The following is a 27,856-nucleotide window of genomic DNA, read 5'->3' as shown; positions in this document are numbered from 1 at the left end:
CAATCACATCAATTGCCTGAAGTGAACTAGCAACACACACTCAAAACCATGATTGACATGTACATGGATCATTGGAATTCGATAACTGCGAGTGTAACTACATACTTTGGGTCACTCATCCCTTAACCTTACATGCTAATAATGCAATGTAGCTGCAGTAATTTAACATGGAAACCACAAATATGTTTGTGGATGAGCACAGCAGGACTACCAGCATGTATGGATTTAAAGTGTGAGCATCCAATAGAGATTGCCAAGGTACACATGATTGTCAAAGGCCAAAAAAACATAAACCGAGGTAGTTCAGAAATTCCATTAATTGTACCTGACAGGTTTGATGATGCAGGAAATTTCAAAGGTTACGTCGTATTGCACCTCAGAAAAAATGCAATTCTATCAATTAACACTTCTAGAAAGGGCAAAAAATTCACATACAGGAAATAAATTAGATGATGTGGAATGTGCATTACCACACAAACACCTCAAGGTACACTGAGCCAATTGGAAGTCTGAATAAGGATACAGACAGCAGCATAGATGTGTTAAACTTCAATCAGAAACAGCAAATGACTCACAAATGAAGACATTGTGGAAAGGAATCATTGAAGTTTGGCCTGACATGATACAAAAGGTCACAGGCATTCATAGATGATTTTGGCCTCTTAGAGAAGAACTTGGTACCTGGAGATGTGTAATCTTCAAAAGGTACTTGTACTCAGAGCTTTTTCTGCTCGGACATGTCACAACTACAGCAAAGACAAAATCACATAGAGCAGATGAGATGACTGGCAAATCAACTCATTGAAGATCCCTAGCTATAGAAAAGTTGGTGAGGATATGCGACACATGTCAAAGCCACCAGCCATAGTATCATAGAGAACCTCAACATCTGCATGAAATTGTTTCAGTCTCTTGATCCAAAATCAGCACTGGTCTTGTAGACAGCTTTATCGTAGTTGTTGATTATTTCTCCAAATTTCCAATTATCAACCAGGTGAAAAAAAGAACTCTTCAAGCTCATCAGTAGCAGACATATTGAGTGCCATTTTAGTCTGTTTGGAGCAGCTGAAAAAAAAATTTCTAACATTGGGCTGGCAGATGTTCAAGGATTTGTGTGCCAAATGGGGCATGAACCATCTAACCTTTTCACTACATTACCGTAGATCAAATTGTCTTGCCAAGTAAATGGTGCACACCATTAAATCACTTATCCTATCGTTTAGGACAACAAAACAAAGTGTTTAAAGTTGCTATTTACAGCTCGGAGCTACCCCTCTAAATAGGGGATTAACATCACCTTCAAAGATCATGTTCAGAACTTAAGTGAGAAAGGTCTTGGCATGTTACCAATGATCCAAATTCTCTTATATGTAGAATGTTTTTATTGGGACAAACAAGGCAGGATGAAGATGGTACATAACTGACATACAGATGCAGAATTGCTTCCACTACACGGAGGATAAATGGTCAGAATCACTATCATGGAAACATGCAGAAATGTGCAAAGTGTACCAAAGTCTTACAATGCCACAATATCCGACAAAGTAATGTTGAGAAGGAACAAAAGCCAGCAAAGAAAAGCACACCATATGTAAAATGAGCACAGTGTATGCAAAAACAGGCACAGGTGGAAACATTATGACAGAACAGAGGCATAACAACCAATGCACCAATAACATAGCTACAAACCAAGAACTACCATGGACTAAAATCCATATGTCCAGAAAGCTACACTACAAAAAGATCTGGAAGAGCTGTCAAACTACTGAAATCATCTATCGAATTCTTAAAATGCAATCTTTCCAGGCCTAAATGTTGTGGGCTATGGCGAGAAACTTTGGAAAACTCAGTGAGAAATCCAGTGAGGAGTTTCTCAACATATCATCCCATTTTCTAACCAAGTTTTGAATGATCAGATGAGATTCATGCTAGTGAGTAGCAAGAGGTCTAGTGGGATGTATTAAAATAATTATTATTACCTCATCTCATCTTATCGATATGTAGTTTGCTAATCTCCCAAATGCCATGTAGGAACTGGACAGTGACAGTTCCCAACATGAAAGTCATACTGGTAACCTGATGACTGATATTCACCACTTGCACCTCTGGATTCTCAACAGGTCACCAGTTTCTCAACATACACTCCATGGGCAGCAACCACACACATTTCCCATCTATTAGAACTCCACTGGCAAAGTGGGATGCCAAGTGCTGGCAAATGGGACTAGATTAGGTTGGGATATCTGGTCGGCATGGACTAGTTGGACCAAAGAGTCTGTTTCCATGCTATACATCTCTATGACTCTATGACAATGACATAACCAGAGGCAATGGGCCCTATAGCACTGTTGACAAAGGATGTGTTTAGAGATGATCGTGTTCTGTCTGTACTTGGTTAACTGTTTAAAAATGTATCAGAAATTTTTAAGTAAGTTGAATCCACATATTCATTTGTGTTATATATATATAGGCACATTACCCACTGAAATTATTATCCACCCTTATTTCTTGAGAAATTGAATCTACTTCTTGAATTGCTGCAGTATCTGTAGCTTACCTTCACAAGTTACCTTGGCATAACTAAGCACCTTAGTAGGTAATTTCAAAAGCAATTAAGAGTCCATTGTTTTGCTGTATGCCTACAGTCTCTTGTGGTATAGTGGTAGTATCCCTATCTCTGAGTTAGGAGCTTGGTTCAAATCCCACCTGCTCCAGCGATGTCTGATAACACATCTGAACAGGTTGATTAAAAATATCTTGCTGTGAGTCTGAATTCACAGGTAGACAAGAAAAAATTGCACATTACCTTCCCTAAATAACTTTTTTTAATCAATTGCACATTTAAGAACAACCATTTATTTTTATGGTTATCATTATTACAATTAGCTTTTACTCCAGAATTATTCAGAAAACTGAATTTGAATACATCTCCAGATTGTTGCTCAAACTCTCCAGGAGAAATTACTCAACTACAATACCAAGAACTATGTATTGTAAATGCCATAATGTTAGGAAGGTAGTTTAAATTTTAAGTTATCAGAAAGTTATAACTATCTGAGTTATGCTGGTGATGGGCTAGCTACCTGATAGTTATGAGTACAAATCCCACTGTAACGCATTGTGAAATTTAACTTGCAATTAAAAAAATAACTGTGAAAATTGCTGAGTTTGCTTAAAGGGACAGGTTTTTAGAAATTTGTAAAAGTTGGAAAAAGTAAGGGTAAGAGCTCTGGAGAGGAGGTTGAAAGCTCTGACTCAAATATTGGAGCAAATGGACAGCAGAATAAAAAAACTTCGAGGAAGGGTCGTAAGTTCAGTGGAACTGGTTATGGCCATCACAGTAGGAGAGTGTAATTGCAATTTGACAGCTTTACATAACTAACATTAAATGTAGATATAGAACTCTTATCATGGAAATATAGGAATTAGGAGCAAATGATTTTAAAGTGAGAAGTAAATTACATCTATATACCTGAAGCTGCCCTCAAGCCCATTTGCCCCAAATAGCACACTTTGTCTTAACACTTCACCGACTGAAGACACACCACTACTCCAACCTCCCCACCTCCCAATCCCACATCCTGCTCAGTAATCCCCATGTAATACAATAGTACCTCAACTAGGAAAATAAGTGAATCATTTGTCTGTGCACACTTACTATATACAATACCTCTTTTCCTGTTATACATTTTTGGCAACATTTCTCAAGTATAATTTACATTTCCACATTTGCAATAAAGACTACCAATGTAAAGTTGTTATACTACAATGATACTTCATTGCAGGTGTCGGACTTCAGCTTTAGACCCCAGTACCTTATCAGAGAAAAGCTTCCATATTCTGCCAAATTACCCTAAGTTTTGCTATAAATAATAATATAAAGTTATTATAAATCATTAAAAAATGTAACTATAAGAAGGGAACTGAAGCTTGTTTGTATGTTATACTTCATGTATACACTGCCCGCTGATTCCTGTTCACCTTAACAATAAATTGTATTATGACTCCATATGCTTTGCCGTAGAAGTTTGTCCTGCATGTAGTTTTGATTTGATCAAAAAATTTATTATCTTTCAGGTACATCATGTGTGTGTCTTCCTGGTTATAAATTAGTCTCGAACAATGGTGGCCCTTTCATTGAATGTAAAAAATGCCCCATTGTATATTCAGTAAGTAAATTGCTTTAGTATTTTATCTGAACTCTGATGTCTTGTGTTAATTTTCATTTCGTCTTGATGTCAAGCACAGTTGATCTGTCTTCACCTGTGGAATTCAAATCTTTAGTTCATGTGTGAGCCAAAACTATGATAATTTCTGGACCTGAATGGTAGAACACAAATTAACCATTGATGAAGAGGTTGTTGAGTAAGTGGTGCTTGATAAAACTATCAACAACACCTTTCAACAGTCAAGGGTGGAGTGCTGGAAAAGCACAGCTGGTCATGTAGCATCTAAGGAGCGGGAGAATTGACGTTTTGGGCAAGAGCCTGATGAAGGGCTCTTGCCTGAAAAGTCAATTCTCCTGTTCCTTAGATGCTGCCTGACCTGCTGTGCTCTTCCAGCACCCCACTCTCGAGCCTGATCTACAGCATCTACTGTCCTCACTTTCTTCTAGTTGATTTGAACACCTTTCAACAGTTTGCTGATGATCAAGAGCAGGCTGATTGGATGATTGGTCAATTTGTCTTACTTTTTGGCATTGTACATGTCTTGGCAATCTTCGCTATTGTCAGGCAGACATCTGTGTAGAAGCTGTACTAGAATAGTTTGGCCAAAGAGATAGCTAGTATTAGAGCACAATTGTCAATACCAATGCCGGCTGCTTTTGAGGACTGGGATAAAACCGAGGAAAAGGTCAGCGAAAAAATTCACAGAATTCAGTCAAACTCTAGCGAAAAAGTGATTTTATTAGTAAAATATCAAGAATTTTTAAGCAATATCCAGTGTTTATACACATTTTATCGATTGAATGAAATAAAGACTCTGTAAACGTGTAATTATGTTCAGTATGGCTTCCTTTGTTTATGACGAGATCAGTTATCCGAACAATCAGTTATCTGAACAAAAGGCTCCCCACCCGTCTTGTTCAGATAATCGAGGTTGTTCTGTACTAGACAATGTTGCCTGTCCCACAGTCTTTACTGTGCCCTGCATGTTTAGCCATTCCTAGATAGCAGATTGGAATGTCTGAAATTGGAATCTATTACAGCTTAGAATAAGGTCTCAGCAACTAATCTGTAGGTAATTCATAGCAACTTTAGGCAGTGCTGGTTGCACTCCATGCTGATTAATGCATGCCTGACTGTGTGACATTTTAATACATGATATAGGTTTACATTGGAGGTTCAAAATGACAGCACAGGGGTAAAATCACCATGATTGTGCCTGAACAAACCCCTTTAGAAGAAATTGAAGAGGCCTTATGGGTCCAAAAAAGGCTACAGAGCCCATTTTTGTTTCCGATAAAAAACACCTTAAAAGAATGAAAAGATTGAAAAGGCAAGACATTTAAGGAGGAATCTCTAAAATATAGGGCAAAAGCAATGTACATGTATAAATTCCATAAATGCATTTTGACAGTTCATTTTTTTGACATGGCTGTATAATTTTTTAAAAATATATTTTAGTAATTATTGTAATTATTTTCAAGGCAGTCACCCACGATGGATGGAGCTGTATTAGATGTCCCCCAGGTGCCAGTGTAGACAATCATGGAAAATGTCAGTGTCTACCAGGATACATCCTGGGTATGTGTTGCATTATGGTACTGTGAGATGGAAATATTTTTCCTTTGTGCTAATATTAGGAATTAAAACATGGTTTGTTTTTCTTTCTTTAAAAAAAGAAAAGTTCCAGAACATTGTACTGATGAAATTGAGACTCCTAATTATTGTGGAATCAAGCTCCAGCAGCTCTTTGTCATATAGAATAAATCTTTTCTCCGATGTCATCCATGAACCATGTTCTGTGCAACTGTTGATTCTTTTGTTGCCTCACACATTGTCACATCATAGTTTTGAAAGTAATCTGATTGAAGTGTGGTACCTTTTCCTCAATTAAGCCATCCCATCTGATTAATCTTCCACTACTTACCCTGTCAAGTCTATCACAATGTCCTCATGGTGCTTATCATCAAATATCACCCCAGCTAAGCCCCTATACTGCTGACATTTTCTTCTTAACTCTTAAACAAAATCATCATTTTCTACCACCATTCCAAAGTACAATAAAAATTCTCTCCCTTTGTCCTCTGCATTGAATCACTTCTCATTCTCAGCGAATTCAACATCCTCTCAACCTTACTATGTTCATGAACATAAGAATTAGGAACAGGAGTAAGTCATTTGGTCCCTCAAGCCTGCACTATCATTCAATTAGATTATGGATGGTCTGATTGTGACTTCATGTTCCCATCTACTATTGATAATCTTTGACACTATTGTTCATCAAAAAATCTGTTCTTTTTTCTCTGGGTCATCTCAAAATTCCATGCAAATTCTTCAGCCCATATTCGTGGCCACCCTCTTTGATGTTCTCATCTCACATGGACCTGCTACTACTGTGTTATCAGTAACAAGTAAAGTCGACTCTTTTTTTTCCATATGTCACTAAATTCCTTTCACTCCCACCCTACCCCAATGCCATTATAATGTGTCTGACACTTGAAAAAGACTTGCTGAATTCACTTAGAACTACACTTTCAAAGTTCCAGTTGTCTGCCTTTGGCCTTCCATTCATTACAGTATTTCTGTAGCTATTAATTTGTTTAACCACACACCCACCTTAACTTTGATACACAATAGACCCAATAAAATCATTCCTCACTCTCTCGTCCTGCTACACAACTAATGTCTATTTCTTTCAATCTAAGCAATAAAAAGTTGAAAGGATACAGCATACAAATAGTTTTTCATCCAACGCTAAATATGATTGGAGCTCATAAAATGCAATAAGGTCCTGCTCGTTTTTCTGAAACTGGTCATAATTATAGGATCACCCTGGAATGCTAAAATAACCCCTGTATCTTTTCTCTTATGCTTATAGTCTTCGTAAACCATTCACACTTGTCTCCTTGATCATCACATCTAACAATATGTACAAAAAGCTCATGAGCAGTTTTGTCAATAAGCTGGATAGCCTTTAATCAACTGTCTCTGCTGTGTCCAAGCTCGTTCACTGGTTCAAACTTATTGTAAAGATTTCTATTTTCCTGGCCCTGAACTTGTGACTTTCTCAATTTTTTTCTACAACCTTCCCACATACCAACTCTGAACTCTGTTGACATTATTCTGACTTAATTGCTGACCTTTGCTCCTCATGCTAGCCAATTTTATTCTCTTTTTTAGATGGTGACTCTTTTTCTCCTTGGTATCTGATAGCATCACTTATTTCCTCAAAAAACCCTTGATTCCACCACTTGCAAACTATGACAACCTCCCCATCTACATATTCCTTTCCTGTCCAGTGTCCATGAACTTACTGATTCTTCCCAAATCCATGCCCAGCTTTCTCAGAACTCTAAGTTTGAATTTGTCCAATCAGGTTTCCACCCTTGCCATAGTATTGAAATGACTCTTATCAACATTCTAGACTGTTGCATACGATTCATTCTTATCTAGCTTATCATTGCTCAGGTATCACTTGTCATAACTTCTCTGTCCACCGCTCTGTTTTTGCAAAATATAACTTCTGAAAGTGCTTCACAAGAATGTTACAAAACACAATATCACCACCTTCTCAAGGTCAATGAGAAATGGGCAATAAATGCTGGCTTAACCAGTGATGACCACATCACATTAACAAATTAAAAATATATGGCCCCAAGCTACAGATGGAAATATTAGTCAGATGACCAAAACCTGATATAAGTTAAAAGTTAAACAATATTTTAAAGAATAAATGAAAGGTAGAGAAGTAGAATGGTTGGGAGAAGGAGTTCCAGTTGCTGGTCCAGACACAGCTAACTGCATGGTCAGCAATGTTAGAACAGTTAAAAATAGGGATATTTTTGAGGTTGTAATTGGACAAGTTAGATTTTACCGGGGGTGAGTGACTGAATGAGAATACAGAGTTAGGAAGTTGTGAGGCCATGATAGGATCTGGAAAAGAAGATGGCAGTTTGAACATCAAGACATTGCCTGACCAAGAACTAATATAGGTCAACTCTAGAAAAGAGTGAGCAATGAGCAAGGTTGTCTGCTTTCTGCTTCTGTTATAGTTGTGTTATGGCAGACTACTATCCATGTTCTACTAACATTAATATAGATTATACTAGCTAAAACAGATGCATTCTGCTGAAATGGTGGTAATGTTGATGATGAAAGCCTTCAAATAGAAATAATCGAACGATGGGTCTTGAAGATTTGAAGTGATGGGACTGTGACAAATTCCTTTGTCAGCTTGTTCCACTGCTGTGAAAATAAAATGCTGCAGATGTTGGAAATCTGAAATAAAAGCATAAAATGCGAGACAAACTCAGCTGATCTCAACTATGGAGAGAGAAATAGAGTTAATATTTTGAACCCATCCATTAATTCTGCCTCTCTCCACAGATACTGTCAGACCTGCTGAGTTTCTTCAGTACTATGTTATCGTTAAACTGCGGGATTGCTCTTGGGAAGAAAGATTGTTGATACATGGTCTTGGAAACAAATGGCCTTTGTAGATTGTATGAGTGGATACTTCGTGTTTCGTCATTGCTGGAGGGTACTAAGTACTTGTGTTTCTCAATTTCCACCAGTCTATTCCATTTTTATTGATCATGGTACTTGTTGTGGTTCTGTTCACTGAGCTGGGAATTTGTGTTGCAGACGTTTCATCCCCTGTCTAGGTGACATTTCTGATAATGTCCAAGAATTCCTGTGTTGACTGTATAGAGTGTCTGGATCCGCTGATCAGGTGTTTCAGTTTCTATTGTAGTTCTTTAGCCAGTTTGTGTGATGGTGTCCCTGGTAGCGATACGATGGGTCTGAGCAGGATGTCAGGTTTGTGCACTTTAGGTAGTCCAGAAATATAACATTGGACTCATAACAGCACACAAACCAACAGCTACTCTCAGACAACAACTCACCAGGACAAAGGACTCAATACCCAGCATGATTAAAACCAATGTAGTGTACAAAATCCCATGCAAGGACTGCACAAAACACTGCATAGGACAAACTGGAAGACAGCTAACGATCCGTATCCATGAACACCAACTAGCCACGAAACAACGTGACCAGCTATCCTTAGTAGCCAATCACGCAGATGACAGGCAACATGAGTTCGACTGGGACAACACTACTATTATAGGACAAGCCAAACAGAGAACAGCCAGGGAATTCCTAGAGGCATGGCACTCATCCACAGATTCTATCAACAACCATATTGACCTGGACCCAATATACCGGCCACTGCAGCGGACAGCTGGAACTGACAACCGGAAGCAGCAGAGACAAACCACTATAAATGCCGGAGGAAACAACACAGAAGCACTTCACAGGAGGCTCCCAAGCACTGAGGATGTCACCTAGGCAGGGGACGAAACGTCTGCAACACAAATTCCCAGCTCGGCGAATAGAGCCACAACAACGAGCACCCGAGCTACAAATCTTCTCACAAACTTTGATCATGATACTTTACTATCTCCATTGTTGTAGTGACTTCCATTTCGAAGCTCTGATCATGTATGCCAGAAGAAGTGGTAGAGGCCAGTGCAGTTGCAACATTTAAAAGACATTTGGACAAGTACATGGATCGGAAATGTTTAGAAGGATATGGGCTAAACGCAGGCAAACCCAAAATAGTTCAGTTTAGGAAACTTGGTCAGCATGGACAAGTTGGACCAAAGGGTCTGTTTCCATGCTGTATGACTCTATGACTCTATGTGATGTTAGTGTGTTTCCAGTTCTGATTTGTGCAGCACGTCTTTGGATCACCACAACCTTATTGATATTTCTCATCAAATGAGAATCCCACATACCATTTGATTATACCAGGTTTAGACAACAAAATGTTTCATAAACAACAACTCAATAATATTTTTGTTCCAGTACCAAAAGTTCCTCCTCAGAAATACATGAATCCATTTGTTTTGGATACTACCTGATAAACGTGGAATCCCCATTGAAGATGGTTTTCATGTTGTGAAACTTGAATGGGCTCAGAAAAGATTTACAAGGATGTTGCCAGGATTTGAGCTATAGGGAGGGGTTGAGTAGGCTAGGGCTGTTTTCCCTTGAGTATTGGAGGCTGATGGGTGACCTTATAGAGGTTTATAAAATCATGAAGGGCATGGATAGGGTAAATAGACAAGATCTTTTCCCTGGGGTGGGGGAGTCCAGAACTAGGGGGCATAGGTTTAGGATGAGAGGGTTAAGATATAAAAGTGACCTCAGGGTCAACCTTTTCACACAGAAGGTGTGCAATGGGCTGCTAGAAGAAGTGGTAGAGGCTAGTACAATTGCAACATTTAACAGGCATCTGGATAGGTATATGAATAGAGTTTGGAGGGATATGGGCCGGATGCTGGCAGGTGGTACTAGATTGGGTTAGGATATCCAGTCGGCATGGACGAGTTGAACCAAAGGGTCTGTTTCTGTGCTGTACATTTCTATGACTCCATGACTCTATAAACCATCAAGTCTGATTGTGCATCTATCTACTGGAGAATTTGATTACAAATTTAGAGCCATCGAATGCCATTTCCGATTTGCCCTCCCATATTTGCATTTCCAGAAGATCATTTTGCATTTTTCTCAATTCATAAACCACACGGTCATCTGCAAATAATTACACCTTTCTTTAAAATTGTTTGGAAGACCACTTACGTATGGCAGAATGTACAAAGGTCCCAAAACAGTTCACTGGATACTTCTTAAAGGCCATCCCTAGGAAAAGATGCTTGCCCTTGTATATTAGTCTTAGCTAAGAAAAACTAGATCAAATTTAATAATGTGGTAACCAGCTTGAGAAGCTGGCTGGTGAACTGTATAATGGGAATAAGATCTTCAACGGTTCAATTCTAAGATTCACTGATTAAATTTGAACCTAAGAAATGTGCAATTTCACAAGTTGTCATGTTGAGGTTGTACAGGACATTATTTTGGCCTCTTGTGGAGTACAGTGTGCAGTTTTGATTGCCCTCCTATCAGAAATATCTTACTAAGTTGAAGATGGTTCGGAAAAGACTTAGCAGTTACTTCCCGGTATGGAGGATTTGAGTTCTAAAAATATGCTGCATAGGTCAGACATTTTTCACTGAAACATAGGAGGTTGACGAGTGGCCTTATAGAGGTTTATAAAACGAGAGGCATAGGTAACGTGAATAGCAAGGGTCTATTGAATAGACTCTATTCCTATAGTAGATGAGTTTAAAACTAGGGGCATATTTTTAAGGTGAGAGGAGAAAGATTTGAAAAGAGGCAACGCTTTTACACAGACAGTGATTCATGTGTGAAATGAACTGCCAGAGAAAGTGGTGAATGCTGATAGAATTATAAAATTTAAAAGGCATTTGAATAAATACATGAATAGGAAAGATTTTGAGTGATATGGGCCAAACGCAAGCAAATGGGACGAGTTTAGTTTGAGAACATAGTTGGCATGGACTAGTTGGACCGAAGGGTTTGTATCCATGCTCTCTGATTGTAAGAGAGACAGGCTTATTTCAGAGAGGACGGTACTGCTAACGGCCCAGCTCAAACATATGGATTGTTGCCAATAATATCCTTTCTCAGATGGATAGAGCTAAATAGAGAGTAAATATTGTGAGAATTTGGAAAATGGTGATTTTAATAAGGCAAATTTTTGTTTGATAAAATCGCTGAACAGGTTGAATAGGACAAAAAATATAAATAATGTTGCTTGAAATTAACACAGGCTAGTTGATCTTCCTTGTTTGCAGTGAGTAATTGCCATCTGGGTGCCTTTCAAGTGTAGCACCCTCACTGCTAGAATGTACTAGTGGGGTGAGATCTTTCTGCCAGCTCAACACCACCCCATTAGATTTGCTGTTGCACTTGTGCAAAAACTTAAACCTGGGAACCATGATTGCATAAAAGAAACACCCAATCATCCCTAAATGAAAGTGACCCTTGCTTCTAGGCCTGTTGCTGGACTACACTTCTAATGGAAGATTTTGCCAAATGTCTTTGATTTTCTTTTCTTCATTTACTTATCAGTGCAAATTCCTGGACTAATGAATCTCAATAGTGCTAAACTAACAATAATCATTCAATCTAGAACTTTGTTTCAAGTTTTACAGAAAATATCTAATCTCAGAAGATAATTTGCTGCTAAATATGCTCACTTCCAAATTGCAATGGTGCGAAAGTGGTGACTGAATCTCTTAGTTTCAAGTTTTAAAGAAATGCCAATAATATTTATCCTAAAATGCATTATTGTCAGTATGTACATCGACACTTTTAACAGGTTAGGCAATGAACTGAATAATGACTTTGAGCATCAGATGAGAACATTGGATAATTTTATACAAGTAGTTTAAACTGCTCGCTTTGTTACAGCTATTTAATATTTTAGTGAAAACATGCTAACTATATATTGTGTTTGTTGACAATGTTTAAAGCTCTGGCTATTGCACTAAAGGAGTATTATTTTACTGAGCTAAGAGTTCTATATTTATGTGGTGCTATTTATTGACTGCAACTCTGATCGGAATCTGACATTTTTAAAGTTTGGGTGAACTTAATCATAATGATCCAAACTATTTATACTCAAGAAGTTATTACAATTAAAATTGTTTAATATGGAATTTTTATTCCTTTTAAGTGGAAAGGCATATTAATGGACCACCATTAAAAGAAGCAAAGTGTGAGCCATGTTACAATACTGCCCCATCTTTCTCTACGCCAGATGTTTCTGCAAAACTGTACGTAATACTTACCAACATTCTCATATATTAGCAATGCAAATTTTTATATTAAATATCATTTAAACTTTTTTATGAGTTATAGATTGATCATTAGTGGGTATTTTCTTTTTGAATGAATGTTGTCAGAAAGAAAAATGAAGTAAATGGCCAACTATTGATACTACTGAAAACATGGTTGAAAACATGGAAAAGTTTTATGTTCAAGTTATATTTTTTCAGTAAACTATATTATGGTAGATGGTACTTTATTTATGTGTTTGAAAGTTGAAACCGTAATCCTTGGCATGCCTACACTGATCATGATAGAGCTTTGAGACCTAATATGAGCAATTGTAGTACAGCCCCGACTAGATCCTGTGTGGCATTTCTCTCCATAAAACTATTGACAGCTTATGCAAACCACAGGGGTTTAAATGGCATTGCAAGCAAATAATGTATCAGGCTGCTTTAATTCCTAAAGGAGCAGTTCCTATAATAGTACAACAGCATGATTGAAGTGAAGGTTCATAGATCATTCCTGTTGAAGACTCTACTGAAAGGAATGTTGCAGTGCTCCAGGGATTGGGCTATTCTGGAGGCCAGGAGAGGTGCCCTCATTGTACCAGTGACATGAAACCTTCACAGAAGGGAGGGTGAGCAGATGGCATGATCCAGGATGTCATGCTGACAAGACTGTAATGTTGAGAAAGCTTAAGGACTTGACTAGAGTGGTCAAATGGGTGACCACACTGTTGTTGGAAATCTTCTAGAGTCTAAAGAAGAAATAAGGACATTTAGAAAAGCTTAACACAATCAAACAAGAGTCAACATATTTTCATGACAAGGAAATCATGTTTGACAAGTTTTCCAGAGTTCTTTGAAGATAGAGCAAGCAGTTGATAAAGGAGACCAGTAGATTGAAACCGTTCAGAAAAGATTTACAAGACTGTTGCCAGGGTTTGAGCTATAAGGAGTGGCTGAATAGGCTGGGAATGTTCTCCTTGGAGCTTCGGACGCTAAGGGGTGACCTTATCAAGGTTTATCAAATCGTGAGGGGCATAGATAGGATAAAAAGACAAGGTATTTTCCCTGGGCTGGAGGAGTCCAGAATTAGAGGGCATAGGTTTAGGGTGACAGGGGAAAGATTTAAAAGGGACCTAAGAGGCAAATTTTATGCAGAGGGTGGTGCGTGTTTCGAATAAGCTGCCAGAGGAAGTGGTGGAGACTAGGACATTTAAAAGGCATCTGGATGGGTATATGAATAGGAAGGGTTTAGAGGGATGTGGGCTAAATTCTGGCAAATGGGATTAGCTTAGGTTAGGATATCTGGTCGGCATGGACAATTTGGACTGAAGGGTCTGTTTCCGTGATGTACATCTCCATGATTCTATGTAGCGCATTTGGGTTGCCAGAAGGAATTTGTTAATGCTCTACATAAAAGTTTATTTCACAAGATAGGACCTCAGCATATCAGGAGTAATGTATTAGTATTGACTGAGGATTGATTAACACACAGAAAACAGAGAATTGAAATTAATGGGTCTTTTTCACGTTGGAAATATGCAAGTCGTCGTGTTCCACAAAGATCCATTCCAGGCCCTCAATTATTTACTATCTACATTAATGAGTTAAGGAGGGGGACGGTGTAATGTATCCAGATTTGCTGATGATAGAGAAATTGGGGGGAGTACATAAGGAGATAAGGAGCCTGTAAAGACATATATGTAAGTTGTGTGTGTGGACAAAAACATGACAGATGGAGATGGAGTTTCATGTAGGAAATGGAGAGAGCCTGCCACACACTGCAGCATAGCCAAATTTGGCTGTTCTTGTGAATGAAATACAAAAAATATCGGCATGCAAGTACAGCAAATAATCAAGAAGGCAAATAGAATTTTGGCTTTTATTGTCTGAGGTTTGCAGTTTAAAAATAGAAAGTCCGATTAGAATTGTGCAAGATGTTTGTGAGGCAGCACTGGGAATACTATATTCAGTTTTGGTCTCTATTTAAGAAAGGATGTACTGACATTGGAGGTAAGTCAAAAGAGGGTCAGTAGGCCTATTCCTTGGATGAAGAAATTGGCATTAAGAACAGATAACCATTATTCATTAGAGTTTAGATTACTTACAGTGTGGAAACAGGCCCTTCGGCCCAACAAGTCCACACCGCCCCACCGAAGCGTAGCCCACCCATACCCCTACATCTACATTTACCCCTTACCTAACACTATGGGCAATTTAGCATGGCCAATTCACCTGGCCTGCACATCTTTGGACGGTGGGAGGAAACCGGAGCACCCGGAGGAAACCCACGCAGACACGGGGAGAACGTGCAAACTCCACACAGTCAGTCGCCTGAGGCGGGAATTGAACCCGGGTCTCAGGCGCTGTGAGGCAGCAGTGCTAACCACTGTGCCACCGTGCCGCCCACTAAAAGAATGGGGATGATTTAAATATTCAAGATTTACAAGAGGCTTAACAGCTTGGATGTGAAGAAGATGTTTCAACACGTGGATGTGGTTACAAAATAAATCCACCATGAGAGGTGAAGGAATTTCTTCTCACAGAGGGTAATGAATGGCTGGAATTCTCAACTCTAGACAGTTGTGGAGGTAAGATGACTAGAAGTGTTTAAAGCATAAGTCAACAGATTTTTGAAATATTGAGGAGTTGAGGGTTTTGAGGAACTGGAAAGAAAGAAGGTTTGTAGCCTCTGGCAGATCAGCTTTGATCCTACAGCTTGAGGGGCTGCTCTTGCTCCTATTTCTGATTTTCTTATGTTCTTTGCAATAGCCCTCCCTTATAACTTTGGGCTTTCAGTTTGTTAAGAACTTACATCTTCTCAGCTTACAAAGGGACATGGAAAATGCAACCCATAGACCTGTGTAGAGGGGACACTACTGTCTGACCTTTAACTCAGAGTCACTAGTTCACATTTAGGGGTTAGCATAGAGTCACGATCAGCATGTGAAAATTCACCAAGCACAAGTGAGATGCAGCCAGGCCAGGAAATAGATTGTCAAATGTTGTAATGACATCACAGCACTTAGTGGGATTAATCCTTACAGTTGCTTGAAAGAGTCAAGAGTGCTTGAGACAAGGATTTGTGGTCCACACAGTAGGTTAATGATGAAGGTTCATATAGTATGTATTAATCACAGGTGTCTTTCACCTGTACTTTATAGGTGTCTGTGTCCTGTGAAGGGCCTCTCATCATTTGAGATTGGCATTTTCCTCTCACAGAAGGAAACAATTAATCCACCCACTTCACTTTTTTTTTATTCAATCTCACTTAGCCAGCATTTATTGCTCATCCATAGTTATCCTTGAGAAGGTTCCAATAAGTTTACCTTCTTTGAACTCCTGCAGTTAATTTGGTTATTTACACCCATAATGCTTAAGACACTCTTGAGAAATGTCTCTTTAAGTTCATAGTAGAATGCCATAGAGAAGCAAGCCATTGTTAATGACAGAAAAACCATCAGAATCAGGACAAAAGTCTGAAAAAGGCAAAGAAGTACATGGAAAAGTAAATTAAACCATTATCCAGCAGCTGCAGAGAAGCTGGCTTCCCACTTTGCCTCTCTGCCAGCCTCCCAGATAGTGATACAGAAGAACATGCTGCTGGTAAGTCCTCTGAAGAGCTGTGAACAATGGGAAGTTAACGCTGCAAGTGGAAGAGATATATTGGGGTTAGGGAGGAAGTGGGAGATAAAAAAATTAAACGTTTGTGCTTAACTGATTAAAAGGGACACCACGAAGAACTTGCAGGAAGGGCGGGGTGATGTAGAGTAAGTGGGTCTTTATACCACAGCTCTAAGAATAGCTTCTGAGCATGTGTGAAAGGAACTATATCATAACAACGTCAGATCATAGGGAACTGGAGCTAGTAGGATTCCAGAAGACACCCTTTTTCACTTGTTAATGTTTAAAGACCTTAAACAGAGTTTGTGCAAGAAAATGGTATTGAAGATCAGCCATGATTGTGATGAGCAAAATGGGATCAAAGTGCTGAATTTTTTTCGGTTCGTGTGTGCTCCAGTTATGTGCCAGTTATCAAGTCTGAATATTGTTCAGGTCTTGCTGCACACGGACCTAGACTGCTTCAGTATCTGAAGAATCCCACATGTTGTTGAACATAGTGCAGTCATCAGCAGACATTCCCATATCTGACTTTATAATGGAGAGTAAGTAATTAAGAGGGCAGCTGAAAGTGGGACACTACCTTGAGGAACTGCTGCAGTGGAGCCTAGGGACTGAAATTATTGATGGACAACAACATAAATATCTTCCTTTGTATTAGGTATGACCTTGACCAACAGATATTTTTCCCCTGATTTCCTTTGACTCTAGGTTTGCTTGGGTTCCTTATGCCCATGATATTCCTTTACTTATTCAAATGCTGTTTTGATATTAACAAGAGTTTGCTTCCATCTTTCCTCTGGAGTTCAGCTCTTTTTTGGATCAAAACTGTAACAAGGTTAGAAGCTGAATAGCCTTGGCAGAACCTGAACTGAGTAAGTGCCATAATAACGTGATGTCAGCATCTCTTCCATTACTTTACTGGTGATCAAGAGTCGATTGATCGGACAGTAAATGGCATTGTTGGATAGTCCTACATTTTGTGGACACAACATAACTGAGCAATTGGAGGTAATGGCCTATGGCATTATTGCTGGACTGTTAATCCAGAGACCCAGGTAATATTCCGTTGATCTGGGTTTGAGTCGTGCCACAGCCGGTAGTGGTACATGAATTCAATAAAAATCTGGAATTAAGAGTCCAATAATGACCATGAATTCATTGTTGATTGTCACGAAAATCGATCTAGTTCACTAATGTCTTTTATGGAAGAAAACTGCCATGTTTACTTGGTCTGGCTGACATGTGACTCCAGATCCATAGCAATGTGGTTGACTCTTAACTGCCCTCTAGGCAATTAAGGATGGAGAATAAATACTGGCCTAGCCAGAGACACTCTCATCTGTGAATGAATAAAAAAAATCTTCCCACATTGTCGGCCAGATGTTAGTTTTGTAGCGGTATTAGAACAGTTTGGCCAGGGGTGCTGCTATTTTTAGGGCAGATCTTCAGTAATATTGCTGAAATATTGTCAGGACTTATGGAATTTACTGCATCCAATGCCCTCAGCTGTTTCCTGATATCATGTGAAGTGAATCAAATTAACTGAAGACTGGTAGCTGTGAGACAATGAACCACAGAAGGAGGCCCAAGATGGGTTATCTGCTTGGCATTACTGTCTGAAAATTGTTGCAAATGTTTCAGCCTTGACTTTTGCATTGTTTTTTGCTGAGCTCACTGCTATTGATGGAGGTAGCTGTGAAGTCTTCTCATCCCCCTGTTTTTTTTTAACTGTCCACCACCATTCACAACAGGATGTCACAAGACTGCAGAGCTCAGATCTAATCTGTTAGTTTGATGTTATCACCTGCTGCTTCCACTGTTTGGCATGATAGTCTTGCATTACAGCTTCACTTGGTTGACAGCTTTTTTTTTGGATATATCTGGTGCTGCTCCTGACCTGCTTAATGCACTCTTCATCAAATGTCCCTGCTTGATAGTAATGGTAGGATGGGGGTAAGCCAAAACCAAAGGTTACAGATTGTGGTTGAATACAGTTGTTCTGGTCCTGATGGCCGACAGCTCCTTGTGGGTGCCCAGGTTTCTGTTGGAAGATCTGATGATTAGGGATGGATTAAGCACCCTACTAGGTGAGTACAGATGGGAATCGGTTGGTGGATATCAAAACGATAGAAGAGCACATGTCTCTGTCACGTTCTTTATTATCATCTATGGAGTAGATAGTGAGACTAAGTAAGCTTGTGGACTGCAAAACGCAAAGAGAATGCAAAGCATTCCAAAGCATTTTTGCTGTATGGAAAATGATAACTTTTCATTATACGTAATAATAGCTTGACTGCAGATTAAATTTTATAATATGTAGTCAGTCTTGATAAGACGAAAACGCCTGAAAACATTATTTATTTCTCTGTGGTTAATAGACACAATAATTCAAATACAAATGTGTTGCTTTTCAGTATAAATAAGTTAAAAAATGGATACAATAAAGTAATTCTATAATTCTATGTTGTCAGTGTTATACGCAAACAGGAAGAAGGAAGGGTGCAAACTACAGATAGAAAATAGTGGCTAATTGCACTAGCTGTAAACACTCAAGTGAATAGATAATATTAACTTGTTTCGACTGTTTATAAGGGAGATGAGAATGAGGGCAAAGACTGAAAAAATTACATTTCATTTTGCATTATTCACTTTATGTATTATTGATAATTGTAAGAAAAGCCTAAAACCCTTGCATTAAATAACAATTAACATTTATACACCTACTGAAATTTGCATTTAGTTTTAAAGTGGAATTGTGTTGTATAACATTTCTAGGCTTATTCCCTGGATTCCAGTGGGCAGTGTATTACTGATTGCTCCTTGCATGGCTTTACTGCCAAGTAAGGAAATCACAGGTGAATCCATGCCATACATTAGAAAGTTGCAAATCAACAAAATTATCACATCATCGAGTCTGACCAACTGATGAAAAAGCTAGAACCCCAGATTTTCCATCCAAGAAAGATGAAGCAATAGTCGCAATTGTTGCCAGGGGCAGGGTTTTCACAGGGGTTTCATCTTAAGTGGCCTGTAGTCAGGCTCTCAATCCTATATGTCCATAAGAAATAGGAATAACAATAGACTATTCGATCCCTCAAGCCTTCTGTGCCATTCAATAGGATCATGGCTAATCTGGCTAATAACTCACATCCAATTCCTGCGGTATCTCCATAACTCTTGATTCCTCTACTCATCAGGAATCTATTCTTCTCAGCCTTAAATATACACAAGGACTCTGCCCCAACAGGGCTCTGTGGCAAGAAGTTCCAAAGACTCACAACCCTCTGAGTGAATAAATTCCTCCTCACCTCAGTCTTAAATTGGCGGCCCTTTATTTTGAAGAGCTGCAGGGCCAAATACCTTGTAGATTGAAGAACATAAGAAAGTAGCAGCCGGTAGTTGAAGGCAAGATTAAAAAGAGATGGAACTCCAAGAAGAAGGCGCTCACCTGCCAATTTTTTTAAAGTTTGAAATTAAGAAATAGATCAATCACTGGTGGGCAGGAATGGGATTAATAATGAGAAGGCTACTGGCAGTGCAGCCAGCAAAGGCCTTCAATCATTCTTAGAGTGCTCATCCTCCAGTGGGCGGCACAGTGGCACAGTGGTTAGCACTGCTGCCTCACAGTGCCAGAGACCCGGGTTCAATGTCCCGCCTCAGGTGACTGACTGTGTGGAGTTTGCACGTTCTCCCTGTGTCTGCGTGGGTTTCCTCCGGGTGCTCCGGTTTCCTCCCACAGTACAAAGATGTGCAGGGCAGGTGAATTGGCCATGCTAAATTGTCCGTAGCGTTAGGTAAGGGGTAGATGTAGGGGTATGGGTGGGTTGCGCTTCGGCGGGGCGGTGTGGACTTGTTGGGCCGAAGGGCCTGTTTCCACACTGTAAGTAATCTAATCTAATCAGTCTGCTGTGGGGACACCAACTCCAGGCACCTAAACTAACCACTGTCATCTAGAGGAAGTGGAAGCAGACTGGAAAATCCCAGATATCTTTCATTGGTTTTTCTATTACTGAAAAGGGAAGACTCTGAAAGCAGTAATGAACATGGGAAGACTTCAAAGGTGTAACTGAATTTTTAAAAGGAAGATTTGAAGATAGGCCATCTGCTAGATTTCAAAACTCTTCCAGAATAAAACAACTGGAAAAGGACAACATTCCAGAGACAGATAACAAAGACCTCAGAAGACTTTGATAACAAAGTGATAGTGCAGAAAGACTCCAAAAGGCATAAAAAAGAACCTTAGAAGAGAATTGAATCATAACAATGAACTAGCAAATCTCTGGAGAGGAAAAACATAATTGGAATGTCTCAACAGTAATAAGGAAAACCCAAAATACTCACCTGGGTCAGTCAGATGCAGTAGTTTTTTCAGTTGGTATGTCAGATAGACCATTTGATAATGTGGAAGGAAAACTGTAAGGCCAAAAGTGGGAGCTCTGGAGGCAGCCATTTTAGCACTTGATGCGGGAGAAGCTAGTTCAGCACTGGTAGTTGGCTTGCAGTGGTTGAAGTCTGTGTAAGTCAGATCAGCAAACATAAAACTCCAAGGTCTAACAGACATAGGCCTTCACATTGAATTGTAAATAACCATGGAGAACACAACATCATTGAGACATTATTTGCACACAGAAATTAGAATACCTTATTTTGAGCTGGAATGCATGTCATCCAGTTGTGTTTGAGAGAATTGATGCAATACTTCAGAATGAACTCAGGAGACAATTTCACCAAGAATTTCAAAAGCTAGTCAAGTGTTTAGGTCATTGAAGTAGGAATTTCATGGTATACAACAAGAACATGCTAAACTAATCAGCTTTTACAGTCCCAGGAAGTTTCCTCATTGTTTGTTAGTAACTGATTGAAAGAGGAGTCATATGTCCCATCGAAGAACATAGGAATAGGAGTAGGCCATTCAGCTCCTCAAGCCTGTTCCATCATTCAAACAAACCATGACTGATCTATGGCCTAACTCCACATAACTGCCTTTGGCCCAAATTCCTGAATACCTTTGCTTACCAAAATATTATCTACCTCATATTTAAAATTAACAACTGATCTTGTATCAATTGCTGTTTGAAGAGAGTTCGAAATCTCTATCACTCTTTGTACAGAAGTGTTTCCTAACATCTCTCCTGAATGGGCGAAATTGAGGACTTCAGATGCTGGAGATTAGAGTCGAGAGTGTGGTGCTGGAAAAACACAGCAGGTCAGGCAGCATCTGAGGAGAAGGAGAATTGAAGAGCTTTTGCCCAAAACGTCGATTCTCCTGCTCCTTGGATGCTGCCTGACCTGTCGTGCTTTACCAGTACCACACTCTCGACACTGTTTATCTTGCCCTCCTTGCATTCAAGTTGATGCTATGTTCTTGGATCAAAATCTAATTGTCATTCTAATTAATTTGCATCTCTTCTTTAATGTATGGTCTGCATTCTTTATTGATTTTAATGCATGCCTGATCTGCTGGGTGGGGGAGGGGGTTAAATCCTTCTTCATTTTACCATATCAAACATATGGTAAATACTTTTGTTTTCCTTTCAGGATTCAGGACACTGATTATACCAAGGGCACATAGGAGATAATTGAATGTAGTCAGTAATCTTGAATGCTTTGTTAAGCTTTAGTTGATTTTTAAAAAAGATGGATTTTCCTTACTTCTTGGTATAACTGAGTAAGTACCACACACAATCTTAGTGCTACATTGTCTTAGGAACAGTTACTAGGCCTGAGCACCAGTAAGTTTACAAAAATGATACCTGGATATCAGGGGTTAAGCTATGTGGAGGGATTATACAGATTAGGCCTATTTTCTTATTATTATCTTTTTCTTATCCCAGATCCAACCTTCTAACCCGGCACTGCCCTCTTGAACTGTCCTATCAGTCAATCTCCTTTCTCAACTATCCGCTCCACCCTATCACCTTCACCCCCCCACCTCCATCTACCTTTTGCATTCCTAACTACCTTCCCCCAGCCCCACCCCCATCCCATTTATCTCTCAGTCCTCTTGGACGTCCCTCATTCCTGATTAAGAGCTCATGCTCAAAACATCGACTCTCCTGTTCCTCAGATGCTGCCTGACTGGCTGTGCTTTTCCAGCACCACACCTTTTGATTGTAAAGGGAAGCTCAAGTCAAGAAAGTTTCTGACTTGGCAGACCCATCTGCATGGAAATGAACTCTTACAAATATAATCAAGTTGAACCATCTCCTTCCAGAGGCAGTTTCAGAGCAGTTACAGGCCAAACATCTAAGTAGGCTAGTCAGAAGGACCACTTCAGTTCTCTGACAATCAGCCTGGTTCTATAAAAGGCTGTTATACCTTTAATCTTTTTCTCTACAGCACCTTAACACTCACGTGACCTACATTCCTGTTTATATTATCCATGGCCCCTCAATGATTCCTTATAGGTCTTCTATGAACCCATACTCCCTTGCATTTACCATATGTTTGAGTTCATAACCATTCATTGAATAACACTTTGTTCGATCTCATGAGTCATGTGAGGATGAAAGTAAACATCTAACTATGTAAGACTGCTCTTGGTCATTTATACATGATACTGATAAGCCACATAACCCACATTCTCATTGAGTAGATCGCCTCTGTTCAGAGTTGATATAAGCTTGGAAATGGCAGCTCAACTATAAATTCTGCCTCAGGCGTCGTTTGACTACTTTCGTAATGTGGATAAAATCTCAACAGTAGATTTCCAAAAAAGGAGTTCCCTGTTGAACACTCCCCTCAATTTAAACATGAGGAAATGTATCATCCACAAGTTGCTTATTTATTTTGATTGCTTGCCTTTTTTACATTTGCTGTTATCCATCATATAGAATCTGCACATGGGCAGACAATACCTTGGTAGGTCTCTCATCAACCTCAAAAAGGATTAGGAAAAATACCCTTCCTATTTACCACTCTCTTTCCATGAAATATCATTCACCATGAAAATAGTCTAAACTTAAACATTTCTAGGTGTTTTAGATATGCAGAATATACTTACAGAAATGATACAGCTGGAATGCTGTGTTCCATTGGTTTGCAATCAGTTATCAAAGTCAGATATATAGTACAGAAACTAAGTATTGCTAAAAAAAGACATATGCTATGGAAGCTTTTTGTTTGTGCTCATCCAAATTGTAAGAATGTCAAATTGCAAAGGAATAGCAATTTACATTGCGTGGTATTGTGTTCTAATGACCCCAATTATTGTGGGGTAGAGTCCAATTAATGTTAGTACCAGATATGCCAGGTCCCCAACAAGAAACTGGCTAGATAGATCATGATTTAAAGTGATCTTTTAGTAAAACATAAGCAAACAATGTTGCGGTCTTTGTTTTAACAACAGAAATGAAGATAAATCAGAAAAAAAACACACGTTCAATTCTGCTATAACCCAGATTCAAAGATTTTTAAATGTACAGTAGAATAATACCAGCACTCTTAATAGATTTAACAGAAACCACACCTTTGTATCAGAATTGTCACACCCTGATTCGGCTTTCAAACATTGTTGCAATTCTAATTATATCTCACGCTGTTCCTTAAGCAGGAGAAACAGAGAGAAAGAGATTCTTCTTTCTCTTTTGTATTTTTAAAAATTTTGATGGGCCTGAAGTAATTAAAATTTCAACTGATCTGCTGGAGCTGTAGATAGTCTTTCTTACCTTTATTATTGCACTCCTGATTTAGTTTCCTTCCAGTGCTACACTATTTATGAAAAGCTTCATTTTCCCCCTCTTCTTTCTAACTTGAAAAGTCTTAATTTCACTTCTTTTCTACCAACTGTGTTCTCACACTGGTTTGGAATTAATAGTAACTCTTTATTTTATGATAATAACATTACTTTAAACTACTTTTCTTTAGAACACTGCTTGGCACATGTTGCTCTCTTGAAATACTTCTTGGCACTTCAGAGCTTGATGTATGCTTCTGTCTTTCTCCCTCAAAACACTTTCCAGCAAAGACTGAGAAATGAAAGTCAGAGTCTTGGAAGTTCTCCCCTTAACCCTATCTCTTCTGAGTAGTTCCCAAGGAACTCTAAGTTACTAACATGCAATCAGAAACACAATTGACAGGTTTAAAATCGGCCTAGTTCTAATTAGACTTAGAGCTGGTAACACAAGACCACTGACAAAACATCTATTTTGTGTGGTTAGACTTTCAATGATCCACCAGTTGTAAATGAAAGTTTGAATTTAACTCTTCAATAAATAAATTTTGCTTGCATGGCTTGTATGTTGGAGGATTACATGCAAAATGTTCCTTGTATGTTTTAAGAATGTAAATGCAAGATCAAGATTTTCTCCTCAGCCAAACGTTCCCGAGTAATTTACACTCACTGGAAACAGCAAACCTTATGGATTTTATATGGATCTTCTATTGGCCTTAAAGCGATCAAATTTATGCTTCAATGAGCAATCTAAAGTTGATGAAATGTTTGTTTGGCACAGCATTGGTGGATGTAGGGGTGGAGGATGGTGCAATATGCATATTTGGGGGTGGTGGACTGAAGGTAGTGGGGCGCAGGATGGCAGGGTATTAACTTAAAATTGTTTTAAATGTTTTCGCTCTTTCCACCAGCTGCATCAGATGTCATGAATCATTCATCAATACCACACACTCTTGTGATTGCCAGTCAAACATTCTGGTAAGAAAATGTTATTCTGAAATTATCTCACAACTATGCTGTAACTACTAGGGGTAAAAGGTTTGCTCCTCATTCCTCAAGTTGTGCACCAATGTATGGATTGGAAATCCACTTAATAGCAATGTTATTTTGTCAAATGTACAAACATATGCTTGATTATGATACACTGTATCGGCATACAAGTATTTAAAATCTATTTATTTTTCTTCCACTCTAATATCATTGTTTTAAAATTCAGGATATGATTATTTAAAATAATATGCTCAATGGAGGAACAAACCTGAGAGGAGAACTACAGTTAACTGATCTATTACCAACATTACTTCTGTTTGTTTCTAGACTGGAGGATTGTGTTTTCATGCTGATCCAAAAACCTTGACTTCTTCAGTTATTACAAATATTATCTATAGAAAGGTGAGCATTACAAGACTTAACAGTGGTGCCGAAAGCAAATGAATAGTCTCAGCCAAATTTCTGTAACATTGCAACTGTACACTTAGGTATGGAGAAGAGCTTATATCTTTTAGCAATAATTGTGGAAAACATATTATTGATATTAATGAAAATCAGGATATCTGAATATATTTTTCCGTGCATGAATATCAGGAGTGGCAATTTTATTATTTTAATAATAGAACGATTTTTAAAAATGCAAATAATCATCATTTGTGGATAACTCAATGTCCATGTACCATCCGTTCTTAACTAAAAATGTTAAAGGTAGTACCAAGCATAAAAAAAGCATAAAATCATGCAAAGACTTATCATGATATGAAGATTGGACAGAATATAAAAACATATATAAATAAAATAAATATATGCAATTCAAAAATGACTAAAAGAAGCAGGAAGTTATGTAATGAGAGAAAGCTCGACAAAAATATAAAAACAAACAGTAAACGTGTTATAAATATTTTTAAAAGGAAAAGCATTAATAAAGTGAACGTTGACCCTATAAAATATGAGTATTGAGAATAGATAATAGAAAAGAAAGATTTGAACGGAGCAGGTGTTTTACTGGTTTTCTCTATAGAGATGAGTGACATCCCAGAAGCAGCTAAATCTGGGGATGTCTGGGATACAGAAACTCAGAGACATTACAATCTCCAGAAACGCAGTGGTACTGAATAAATTGTTAGAACTGTTGCTGACAAGCATTGTAGGATTTAAAGGAAGTGGCTAATGAGGTAGTTCGTGCATTGTTTTAAGTTTTCCAAAATGTCCTCAATTTCAGGAAGATCCCATCAGATTTGAAGATAAAAAATGAAACTTCTTTATTCATGGAAACATAGAACAATAGATAAGTTACAGCAAAAGTTGGTGTTCGTCCTGTACCAGTACTTGCACTGGCTGAATAAATTAATAGGCATTCCAATCACACTTTCTAACACCTCGTCTGTATGCGTTAGAAACTGTTGCACTTTAGCTACAGATCCAGATTCCTTTTATATAGATTGAAGGTGTCCACCTCAAGGACCAAACTGGGTACCAAATTCTGGAGACCCACTACTCTGCGAGTGAAAAAGATTTTGCAAAAGTCCCCTCTCGTTCTTCCCCAATCACTTGAATCTGTACCTCTAATAATTGACCTCTGTAGGTGGCAGATCTTGCCTGTCCACTCTATCCAAATTGGCGAAAGTGCATACTGCAGATGCTGGAGATTCGAGTCAAGATTAGAGTAGTGCTGGAAAAGCACAGCAGGTCAGGCAGCATCTGAGGAGCAGGAAAATTAATGTTTCAGGCAATTATGCTACCTCTGAACTTACTCTGTTTTCAGGAAAACAACCTTGGCTTATCTAATCGCTTCTCTCAGCTGCAGCTTTCAAGCCCCAGATAATATTTTTGTAAATCTCACTGCACCCTCTCAGAGCAATAATATCCCTTCCTGTAAATATGGTGACTTGAACTGTATACAAAATTCCAACTCTAACCAATATCTTGTATAGTTCCAGCATTACTTCCTACTTTAGTATTCAGTACCTGACAAATGAAGCAGAGCATTACATATGCCTTCTTTATCACTTTGCCTAAATGTTCATCCACCTTCAGGAACCAGTGGAAATGTACTCCAGATCTGTAACTTTCTCTGCCCTTCTCAGTACTTGATTTTTATGATTATTCCTTGTTTTGTTTATTCTCACCAAGTGCATAAGCGGACACTTTCCAGATTAAAATCCATTTACAACTTTTCCACCCACTCAACCAAGCTATTGATATCATCTTGCAGTCATCAGACACTGTCTTCACTATCAATCACCTAGCCAAATTTTATGTTGTCTGTAAATTTCCCCATCATGGCTCTGACATTTAAGTCTAAATAATGAAGATATAATAACAAGAGACCCAATACTGAACCCTGTGGAGCACTACTGGAAACTGCTTTTCATTCACATATGTCAGCTGTCAATCATTACCCTTTGTCTCCTTTCACTAAACTAATTTTGGATTAGCGCATCACATTCCCCTGTGTCCTTAGGGATTTAATTTTTCTGACTTGTCTGTCATGTGGGACCTTGTGAAATGCCTTTCTAAGAACAATATAGACAACATCCATTGCTCTGCATTCAAAAATTCTCCTGTAACTCCCTAAAAACATTCTACTGAGTTTATAAGACATGACCTTCCTTTAAAGAAATGATGTTGATTGTCCCTGATTAATATATGCCTTTTCAAGTTACTGATAATCCTTTCTCTCAGTATTTATTCTA

At 38.6% G+C, this 27,856-nt stretch overlaps 1 protein-coding gene across 1 annotated transcript in view; it reads left to right on the top strand.

Annotated features, from left to right (window-relative positions):
- tmem67 (transmembrane protein 67) overlaps positions 1–27,856 on the top strand; it is a 196,418-nt gene that overhangs the window by 18,213 nt on the left and 150,349 nt on the right. The window contains exons 2-6 of the mRNA XM_072570240.1: positions 4,078–4,169; positions 5,651–5,747; positions 12,772–12,871; positions 25,082–25,148; positions 25,488–25,562. Coding sequence (XP_072426341.1) covers positions 4,078–4,169; positions 5,651–5,747; positions 12,772–12,871; positions 25,082–25,148; positions 25,488–25,562 — 431 coding nt within the window. The remainder of the gene's footprint in view (positions 1–4,077; positions 4,170–5,650; positions 5,748–12,771; positions 12,872–25,081; positions 25,149–25,487; positions 25,563–27,856) is intronic.

Source organism: Chiloscyllium punctatum, chromosome 5, assembly GCF_047496795.1.
Source record: "Chiloscyllium punctatum isolate Juve2018m chromosome 5, sChiPun1.3, whole genome shotgun sequence".
Taxonomy (NCBI): domain Eukaryota; kingdom Metazoa; phylum Chordata; class Chondrichthyes; order Orectolobiformes; family Hemiscylliidae; genus Chiloscyllium; species Chiloscyllium punctatum.
The sequence above is the reverse complement of the archived record's forward strand: the minus strand, read 5'-3'. Positions and strand labels throughout refer to the sequence as shown.